This window comes from Armigeres subalbatus, chromosome 3, assembly GCF_024139115.2.
Source record: "Armigeres subalbatus isolate Guangzhou_Male chromosome 3, GZ_Asu_2, whole genome shotgun sequence".
NCBI lineage: Eukaryota > Metazoa > Arthropoda > Insecta > Diptera > Culicidae > Armigeres > Armigeres subalbatus.
This window is the reverse complement of record NC_085141.1, coordinates 118,810,595-118,821,638: the sequence shown is the minus strand read 5'-3', so window position 1 is coordinate 118,821,638 and position 11,044 is coordinate 118,810,595. Positions and strand designations below refer to the sequence as shown.

At 44.6% G+C, this 11,044-nt stretch overlaps 1 protein-coding gene across 1 annotated transcript; it reads right to left on the bottom strand.

The window, feature by feature from the left end:
• Window positions 1-1,626, bottom strand: LOC134221929 (uncharacterized). The gene has a single exon (XM_062701094.1). The coding sequence runs from the start codon at window positions 1,624-1,626 to the stop codon at window positions 1-3; it is 1,626 nt and encodes a 541-aa protein (XP_062557078.1).
• Between the last annotated feature and the right edge of the window lie 9,418 nt (window positions 1,627-11,044).

Below are 11,044 nucleotides of genomic sequence, written 5' to 3'. Positions count from 1 at the left end.
TCACCACAACTTCACCAGTGCTGCCAGTGGCCGTAACATCCCCGCCCCGTAACGAACCTCCGGTCCTACTACCGATTCTTCGTTACTATCTCCTTCAATCTGAAGCACTGCCAGCTTGGTTACCGGACGCTTGAATACCCCTTTTGATGTTCGGATCATAGCTTGACGAATTCGTCCATCCCTACCAGGAATCACCGTCAAAACCTGACCTCCAATCCAGCCGTTGCGACGACCTTCGTCGACTATCAGCACTAGATCGTTTTCAGCTAGATTTTTTGCGTCGCTAAACCATTTTGTCCTATTGGCAATCGTCGGAAGGTACTCGTGAATCCAACGCCGCCAGAAGTGGTCCACGAGCTGCCTGGCCAAGTTCCAATTTGTACGCGTGACCTTCAATGGCTCCGACAACGTCCTAGGAGGTTGAACGACCCCACTTGAGCTAAGTAAAATGAAGTGATTCGGCGTTAAGGCTTCCTGGTTGGCGCTGTGCAATGAAATGGCAGTTAACGGCCTGGAATTTACGATTGATTCAGCTTCCAACACGATCGTCCACAGTGTCTCGTCATCCGGGTTCCTATCGCCACACAGTGAGTTAAGTGCCACTTTGACAGATCTAACGAGACGTTCCCATGCACCACCAAAGTGCGGTGCCGACGGAGGATTGAAGATCCACTTGGTAGCAGAGTTAGTAAAGGTCTCTGCTAGCTCATGTTCAATCGCTATGATCTCTTCACGCAACTCTCGACTGGCCCCCTGGAAGTTAGTCCCATTATCCGAGCGAATTTCAACGGGCGATCCTCGGCGTGCAATAAACCGACGAATAGCCATTTTACACGACTCGGTGGACAAAGAATACACGACCTCTAGATGCACGGCTCTCACGGTGAGGCACGTAAACAACGCGATCCAGCGTTTAACGCAGCTGCGACCAACTCGAACCTGGGTGGGCCCAAAATAGTCTAGGCCAACGTAGGAAAAAGGACGTATCATGGCCGCCAGACGTGAGTCTGGCAGAGGAGCCATCCTAGGTGTTACTGGAATAGCTTTGGTAATCTTGCAGGAGTAACAATCCTTCGATACCCGTCGAATCAAAGTACGAAGGTTGGAGACGTGGAACCGCTGACGAACTTCGTTTTGAACCGTCGCATGGTTGGCGTGCAGATATCGGCAATGGTACCAGTCGATGATGAGCTTGGTGAGATGGTGATGATGGTGATGGTGATTATCGATGTAGCGGTGCACGTAAGCCGCTGTTCGCAGAAGATGATTCCACTTGGAGAATTTGTTGATTTGGTACACGTCCTCAACTTGACGCTGTTGATGTGTAAGACAGGCCCGTAGTTCTTCCTCTGTATTCAGCGATTCTGTCGACCTTTGCTCAGGCCATTCTGCTTCAGGTTGGTAGAGAAATTCGGGCCCTAGAAACCAGCGGGACGTCACATCTGTACTAGGTCCTTTTCCCCACTTTGTTGCATCGTCGGCAGGGTTGTGCTGAGTTGGAACATATTTCCACTCGTACGATTCGGTTTTGCTAAGGATTTCTCCGACTCGAAATGCTACAAACTGTCGGTAGCGGCGATGTTGCGATTGGATCCAAGCGAGCGTTGTTTTTGAATCTGTCCACATCATACGACGTTTGATGGGGAATGTGTGATACTCCTCCGCCGCCTTGGCTAGCGTCGCTCCTAAGAGGGCCCCATCAGCTCCAAACGGGGAACGGATAGTGTCTTTAACGGTGCCACCTTTGCCTTGGCCATAACTAGCGCAACTCGCACTTTTCCGTTGATCACGGCCCGATAGTAGGCTGCACAAGCATATGCCTCTTCGCTCGCATCTGTAAAGACGTGGAGCTCTACCGGACCAATATCCACTGCAGTAAGTCCTGGAAAATAGGCTCTAGGTAGTCTCATCTGGCCAACATTTTCGAACAGCTTAGTCCATCGGACCCAGCGCGAGTAGACTACTTTGTCTACCTCGTCGTCCCACTTCGTCTGGTTGCGCCAAGTATCTTGGATGATCATCCTGCCCTGAATCGTGATGTGCGACAAGATTCCTTGAGAATCAAAGAGAGTCATTACGCAGCGCAAAATGTTCCGCTTCGTTAGCGCAATCCCCTCCAGCTGGAGCTCAGTGGAAAAAGCGAGAACGTCGTCTTTCGGGAGCCACAGGAGTCCCAAAACTCGTTCCGCGCCGTATTCTGCATCGATATTGATGGCATCCGATTGGAGTCGCTTAGTTTCCCCGACCCGTTGTAGAATGCCAGTTTCGCATCTCGAATCCTCCCCGTGTGTGAACTTCTTTTACTTCGAGTACTATTTTAATTGCTTCCGCTTTTGTGTCGAAACTGTCGAGGTAGTCGTCGACGTAGTGCTTCTCTATAATCGCTTTAGCTGCCTCCGGGAACTCCGCTGCATGCTCCTTCGCGTTCAGATTCTTAATGTATTGGGCCTAACAGGGAGACCATGTGGCGTCAAAGCTGCCTACATCCATCACGAATGTTTTCACTGGTTCCGAGTGGTGTTGGCGATACAAAAACCTCTGGTTGTGGGCATCCTGTTTTCGAATTTTGAACTGGTGAAACATTTGATTCAAGTCTCCGCAAACTGCAACCGGCCGCTCACGGATTTTGCAAAGCACCGAAGCGAGTAGAGTTGACAGATCCGTTCCCTTTGGGGAGAATGGTGTTCAGCGAAACATCTTCGACCTTCGCCGCCGCATCCCAAATAAGTCTAATTTTACCCGGCTTTTTGGGGTTTCTCACAGCACCCAAGGGTAAGTGCCACACCCTGTGAGGTTCCGTCGTTTCAATTTCCATCGGCGTCACTTCATGGATGTAGTTGCATTCCAAATACTCGGTGATTTGCCGCTGTACGCTCGCTTGCAGCTCTGGGTCTTTACTCATCCTTCTCTCAAAGCATTCCCAACGACGCTTTGCCATGGGGAAACTATTGGGGAAATTAACTCGATCATACCGCCAAAGCAGCCCTGTCTCGAACCTAGTACCAATGCGCTTCGTTGTTGTTTCTAAAATCTGACGGGCTCGCTGGTCCTCTATCGATTCCGGACCTTTGTCTGCTGAGACACCAACGCTCTCTACCGTGAAGTGTCGCTTGACGAGATCATGCAGTTCTTGGTCAGCTTGGTGATCACCTTGACATTCGCAAACGTGCAGCGTGAAGTTTGTCGCCTTTTGTCCATCAGCGGTGTACCCATAAATTGACCAGCCAAGACGTGTCTTGCTGGCTAGAGGATCGCCTAGTCGACCTTCACGCAAGTTCAGTGTTGCAATCAAGCTGGCATTATTGGAACCGATAAGGATACCAGGTGTGGCTGTTTCGTAGCTACTGACTGGTAAGCCCCGAAGATAGGTGTACTGCCGTGCCAAATCTGCATAGTTCAACGTTTGCTTCGGAAGATTGAGGCTAGCGACCGTCCTTGCATCGTACAGTGTGAACAGTTCGCTTTTTCCTTCTCCAGAGACCTCCAAGCGAATCCGTTGAGACTTAGGTTCCTGTCGAGTTACGTTGCTGGTCCATGTTAGACAAAGGGGAAGTGGTTCACCGTCATCGATGCCTAATCGGTCAGCAATTGATTGTTCGACCAGAGTCATGTCCGATCCGTCATCCAGGAACGCGAAAGTTTCTACAGATTTACCCTTCCAAACTAACTTTACGGGAAGGATTCGAAATAGTGTAGATCTTTTGGTAGCATGATGTGCATTCAGTCCGTGCCTTGGGGTCTCGCATTGTTTCACTGTCGTTTGTTCTTCTTTGCGTGGTGATTGATGCTTAGGTGCTCGCGAGTGCATCAGCCGATGGTGTCGTTGCTGGCAGCCATCCACGCCACAGTGAGCTTGCAGCTTGCAAGGGCGTCGTCCGTGCTTTCCTAGACACGTGCGGCAGAGGTGGTGATTTTGAACGATCTTCCAGCGGCTTTCAGGCTCCACATCTTAAACGTTGCGCAATCTTTCACCTTATGGCTGCTTCCGTTACACGCCAAACACAACAGCTCTTTGGACTCCTTCCTTTTCAGTTCGTCTTCTTGGATAGTTCGCTGGCTAGGTGGGCATTGAGAAAGTTTTTCTCTCTTGCACGATCCGACCTGCTCGGACGCGACTGCTTACATTCCGTTGTGATGGTGACATCCGAAGCAGCAGTCACCAGCATAGACATATAGCCAGCGAATGTACGCAAATCAACCGCCGCAAACTGTTGTTTGTACAGCGCCCAATTCAGACGCTGTTGCGCCGGAATCTTCTCTACCAGTTCCCGTAGAAGAACTGGGTTACACAGGTGTGCCACTTGCCCAGAAGCTTCAACATGGTCACACAGGTTTTGGACCGCCATCCCGAATGTTATCAGCGTCTCCAACTTGTCCGCCCTTGGTGCTGGAGTATCGCGAACCTTGTCCAGTAGCGTCTGGATGATCAGCTCCGGTCTTCCATATAGCATGTACAAAGTAGACATTACTTGCGGGACACAAGCCGGTAGAAGCAAACGGCTTTTCACCGATTCGAACGCCTTACCCTGCAGCGCACGTTGGAGTCGGGCCAAATTCTCGACATCGGAATAGCCGCACGCATTTGTGGAATTCATGTACGCACTATAAAATAACGGCCAATCTTCTGGATCTCCTCGGAATGGCGGGAGCTCCTTTGGCATGACCTGTCTCGCCATCAACTGATGCTGCGAAGGGCCCACCAGATACGACATCGGAGGTGCAGGAGTGAAGTGTACTGGAGAATGCCCCCCTAAGGAGGCTTGTGGAAAAAGCGGCCTAGGTTGTATTCTGGGAATGTGTGTGCTTATTGCTGACGCACCATAAGGTTGTGTCTGCGGTATCGAAGCCGTTGGGATGGTAGGGCAGGCAGTAACCACATTTGTCATATTATCATTCGCCAACCTGGGCATCGAAGGAACTTGAGTGCTAATTGTGAATGCACTCGTTTGATGAAAGTTGTTCACACCAAGCGGCGAGTACCCAGACAACAGTGGAGTGGCAATCGATGTAAGCGGAATTGGCTGAACCGGACCCTTAAGACTATTGGCTGAACTACTCAGTCCGCCAAGAAATATTGAAGACAGCGACGGATCGAATACACTTCGGTTGAAAGAGCCCGCAGTTGTCGGGGTGGAACTGTCGTTGAGCACAGGTATGGCTGATGCTGCTACCTGTCCCATTGCACTCGCTGGTGTGATTGACAGATTATTCATCTCGCCGACCATCTCTCCCAGCCAGTCACCTACCTTTCCGATTCCTACCGCAGCGGACTGCTCGTTGAAAGCATTCGATGCCTCACTGCTTAATACTCCCTGCATAGCGTTTTCCGTGATTCGTACTAACATCGCCTTCTTCCTTTCCATTTCCTTTTTGTTCATTTCTTCCATGTGCTGCTCAAGCATTATCCGTTGATCTCTGATCCACTGCAGGCTTGCACGCGCCTGTTCCGACAACAAAGACTGGACTGGACTAGTTGCTTGTACTGCGACTGGATTTGTAACACGAGGTTGGAATCCGGAGGGCCCAGCAATTACGGGGGGTAAAGATGGAAGTGCTGTCGATGACACGTTGTACGATGCTGCCGTAAAAGCCAGTGGAAATGCCGAATTCATTGAAAACGGCACAGTGCTTGAAGATGGGGTCATCGCCGGTAACGATCCAGTGGCGCCCGAGGACACGATGGTAACAGCGATCGATTTGTCGCCTGCTCCTAGCTCGCCGATCCGTGTTGACGATGGCAGAGCCGAGCACCCAGCGCACATCCAGCTTTCGTTGACCACGGCTGAGGTCACTCCTACACATCGGTAGTGGAACCATTCCTCACACACCGCGCAGAATACCATGTCGTCTACATTGTTCGACCTCCGGCAGACTTTGCAATCATTACGCTCTGTCTCTGGCATCCTTCCGGGAAGTGGAATAGTGGGTACCCAAATCCGACTAGTGTGGGTAAATCTTTGAGATTTGTTCGGATAACGGCTGAAATTCTGTGTAGCAACCACCCTTTTGGCGTATGTAGCTCAAAGCTAGAAAAGATACCATTTATTAGTGTTTTCAATCGCATGTTTTTATAAGGTTACCTACATAGAGGTGTGCGCCGGTCCGATATTCGTCGGCGGCGGCGTTTGTCAGAATTTTGGCCGGCGGCGGCGGCGTTTTCGGCGTCACGCCGAAAGCCATTTTACCCGGCGGCGGCGGCGGCGTGAATCGGCGTTTCATTGCGTTTTTCTAAGATCTTTTTGCATTTTTTTGGCATATTCAAGACATTAAAAGAAGATTTTTTTTTATTTTCGCATGAAAAATCTAATGAGCTTCTCCAGAAAAATCTGAAGAAAAACCAAAATTTGGAAAATATTTTCGGATTGAAGTTTCGAGAAATCTTTGGAATTACCAAGAGAAGCTCTTTTGAATTCCCAAATAAAATTGTTTGGAATTTCAGCAAAAAATTTGTCGCAATTTACATGAGAAACTTCAGAATTTTTACAAAAAAATGTTCTTAACTTCTACAGGAAAAACTTCGGAAATTTATGAAAAGGTCTTGTTGAGTTTCTGTTGAGTATTCTTCCAAATTTGTACAGAACATTATTGATAATTGTAGTAGAGTGCGGCTGGTTGAATGGGTGCTTTACCGTTGGCTTTCTCATTCTAGAATAATAAAGACGACTTGTTTGGCATGGCCAACGATAAAACAATCAATTCTTAAGAATTTCCGCGGGAGACTCTAAGGAGTTTTCGAGAAAAATTCTCTGGACTGTTCAGGAGAAATTCTCCGTAAGTTTAACGGAAACTTCTTTATAATTTCCGCGGAGGATTGTTCAAAACGATTCAACGAAAAATTGTTCGAAATTCTTGGAATTCTACGGGAAATTCTTAATACAGTAGACGTTCGATAACTGCTAGTCATTTAACTGCAATGCTTTTAAACGCATTTCGAAAGTTACATCAGTTTTGCAGTTATCGAACAGCTGAGCTTCAAAACTATGTCAAAGTCGATGATCGGTGAATAGCGGTGATAGCGGTGAACAATCAGATGCACTTTTATTTTGACGACGTCTGAAAAATGTTTGACGTCTAGAATGTCTAGAAATTCCATTGCAGAAAGCCGTATTCGGCCGTATTTGGCTGAAAAAGTCGTTAAAAAAGTCCCTAACAGATCGTTTTGCCGAATAGGTCATCAGCCCACAAATGTCGATTGGCCGACAGAATGGGTCATTTACGTCGAAAAGACTGTTGAACGAAATTTCGTAACCTCTCTTCTTTTAAATCGATACTAACATTTAAGCCAAAAGCCATCAAACCAAATCCCATTAAGCCGAATTGAACGTTTATCCGAAACTGTTATCAGGTCAAAAATGGTCTGACCAAAAATGTATTTTTACCGAAAACGACATACAGCCGAAATGGACATTCAGCTGAACTGGTAATTTGGCTGAAAAAATCGTTTTACCAAATAGATCATTTGCCCGAGAATGGTGTTTGGTAGGAATGGTAAATCGACCCGAAAATGTCATTTTTGCAAAACACCCCTTCTGACCGAACGGCATTTTCTGTCAAATGACCAATTCGGATAAACGTCTTCTTTGGCAAAATGACCAATTCAACCGAACGAAACTTTTCAAAGAAAGTTGCAGAAGGGACATTTAAGGGTCAAATGGCTCTTTCTAAACCGTCTAAGACAAATTAAGTACTCTCCATTTAATTCCACTAGTTAATTTTCGTTATCTTTGTAGATACGTATTTCGACCACAACTGTGTGGTCGTCTTCAGTGTCTCGTACTTGACTCGACTTAAGTAAAGATGCAAAGATAACGAAAATTAACTAGTGGAATTAAATGGAGAGTACTTAATTCGTCTTAGACGGTTGAATACATTCCACTAAAAGAGCTTTATATATTTTTCTGGCTCTTTCTGCCAAATGCCATTTTTTACCAAACGGCATTTTTGGTCAAATGATGTATATTCGGTCACACGACTTTTTCACCCGAACGGCATTTTCAGCTAAATGACCTGTTAGGGTAAACAACTTTTTACAAGTCCGTCCAAACTTTTCTTTACATCGCTTTCGGCCAAACTACATTTTCGGTCAAACCAGTTTTGATCTGATAACAGTTTCCGTTTTGCTAAATGGTATCTGGCTAGATGTCTTTTGGCCTAAAGTCTAGTATTGACCTAAAAATAAAGAGACCACGAAATTTTGTTCAATGGTCAATTGTCAAAAAGACCATTTCGCCAAATAAGTGGCCATTTCTGACCATATTACCCGTTCAGTACGAGGTTCAATCATTGAAATTTGGCCGTATGACCCCGTTTGACCAAATGACATTTTTGGCCAAATGGCCCATTCTGTCAAAAAACAATTTCTGCTAAATGGCATTTTTGGGCAACGATGGTTTCGGCTAGACGACCTGTTAGGGCAAACGGCTTTTTCGCCCAAATTACCAGCTCGGCCGTCTGTCACTTTCGGTCTTATTGGAATGGAATGAAACTTACCAAGAATTTTTAATCGAAAGTAGAAAGAATTTTCTGAAGAAACCAAAAACAATCCTGAAAAACTCCGAGCATTTTTCCGATATTTTAAAGTTGGCTATGCCAAACTAGCCGTTTAATGATGAATTTCTACCTGCGAAAAAAAAATCACTAACCGACTTGATTAATGTAGATTGGGGAAGTCAACGTTAAAGCATCTTTTCACTAGTCAAAACTTTCTGTGTGAATTTTAAAGAATACTCAACAGAGACTCAGTAGGAACTTTCCGTGAATATTCCGAATATTTTCCTGAAGAAATTTGGAACAACTTCCCGTACAAACTCTGTAGAGATTCTCATGTAAATCCCAAACAATTTCCCTTGGTAATTACAAAGAGCTCTTGAAAAGTGAAAGTAGTTACCGTGGAAAATCTGAAAATTATTTTCAAATGAATATTCTGGAAAATTTTGGGGAATTTCATCAATTTTTTTAGGCGAAATTCAAAAGATTCTCCCGTTATTGTCGTGAAAATATCCTAAATGACCAATTGAGCCGAATGACACTTTCGTCCGAATGTCCATTTTGACCAAATTGCCCTTTCTACCAAATGACTATTTCAGCCGAAGGACAAGTTCACGTTTTTTTAGCCAAAGGAACTGTTCGACCAAATGAGATTCTCGGCCAAAAATCTATAGGCTACATATCCTAACAAAGTCTGAAAACATAATGAGAGCATATAGAATATTTTGTTTTGAAATATGTATAAATCATCATGATTGATTACATATTTTGATCTCATGTTGCTGTGTACTTATTTTGTCATCGGAAACCAATATCAAATTTAGTTTTCGATTTGCTCTCATCGACAGCAGAATAGTTTTTGATTTGATGTCACGGTAAGCTAATTCTGCTATACATTTTGTTATTTTAACCGTTAAAACGACCATTAAGTAAACATAATCGATGATTTCACAACATTAAAACAAGTTATCGATTTGCTCTTAAGCTTTGCTCGGGTAGGCTTCTACCAATTAGGCCGTTACAAATATTTAATTGACTTTTTGTCCTACTGGTCTTCGAAAGGTCAAGGGGGGGGGATGAAAAAAATAAAAAAACTCCTCGGATTTCTTAAAGAATGTTTTAAAAATCCTCAAAATTATCCGAATTTTATTTTGTTGCCCCCTCAAAATATTATTTTTTGGCAAAAAAAATCCGAGGGGGGTGAGACAAAATAAATTTTAAATATTTGTATCGGCCTTAGTCTTTTCGGTTAAACGATTCGCCATTACAACTTGTGACTTTCTGCCCGAACAACTCTTTTCTGTTCAAAAATTCAATTTCAATTTCATTTTTTCATTTTTCACAATTTTCACACGCTTAGTTTTACGGAGAGCTCTTCGAAGTTTTAACAAGATATGGTATGGAATTTCCATGGAAATAATTGGTATCCTCACGAAAAATTCTCTGAAGTTTCAACGTAATGTTGTAGAGATCTATCAGCAAATTATGCGGAAAATCCAATGAATCTTAGGACTTTCCACTGAAAATTTAAATCGGCGTGGAAAATTATAGATCAGCGGCGTGGCAAATTTTAAACGGCGGCGCGCCGATGCAAAAATGTCGGCGGCGGCGGCGTGCCAAAAACTGCCGGCGGCGGCGGCGTGGCGCGGCGGCGCACACCTCTATACCTACATTTAGTTTCACCCTTAGTCATCCAAAACAAATTCACAGAGTCGGGCTATAGGGTTTTTCCACGTTGTTTCTGAAGGAACGTATAACGTAGGTTATCACGGATTTCAATAAGTTTACTTTAGCGCAGGCCTACCTTTAAGTTCTGTTCTGATTTCTAAATTGTTCCCGTACTGATACCCTACTAGATCTACGCTGTGCCCTAAATACAATGATTTTAGGTTAAACGAATAGTATTCACTAGTATCGTATGTTTATATACCGTGGATAATCAAATATCGGACACACTCAAACTTCGGACGCTGCAATTCGTATGGGAAATTTTCTGAAATATTTCATCGAAATATTTCTTCAAGCTGGATCGAAAGGACTAATAGTTTTAGCTTGTTTTAGTATGATTACATTCTAATAAGACATGTTAAAACAATGTGACGAAATGATTAAAAGACAGTCTGATCTGTGCGGTGAAAATTGTTTTCAATTACTTTTCCCGGTACTGAGTAAACGGGTGTCCGAAGTTTGAATCTTTGTGTCCGAAATATGAATCCAAACCCGCGGGTGTCCGAGGTTTGAATCAAACAGAAGGCGGACATTTTCATAAATTGCAAACATACTTTGCAATATCTTTCACATATTAAATACGTAGTTCAAAGACGAATACTATACTTAGTGATTGCAATGGTGATATAAACGGTGTGATTTAAAATGTGAGTAAACAGGATGATTGTATATCAGAAAATGCTTAAGCGTCCGAAGTTTGAGTTTGCACGGTATAATAGTTTCAAATTCATTTTCACTTACTTAAACAAAGGTTTGTTGCCCACTAAATCCTCTCACAATCGATCGTAGCAGACTTTTTCAGACCGCATCGTGCTTTCGTGCTGTGCGG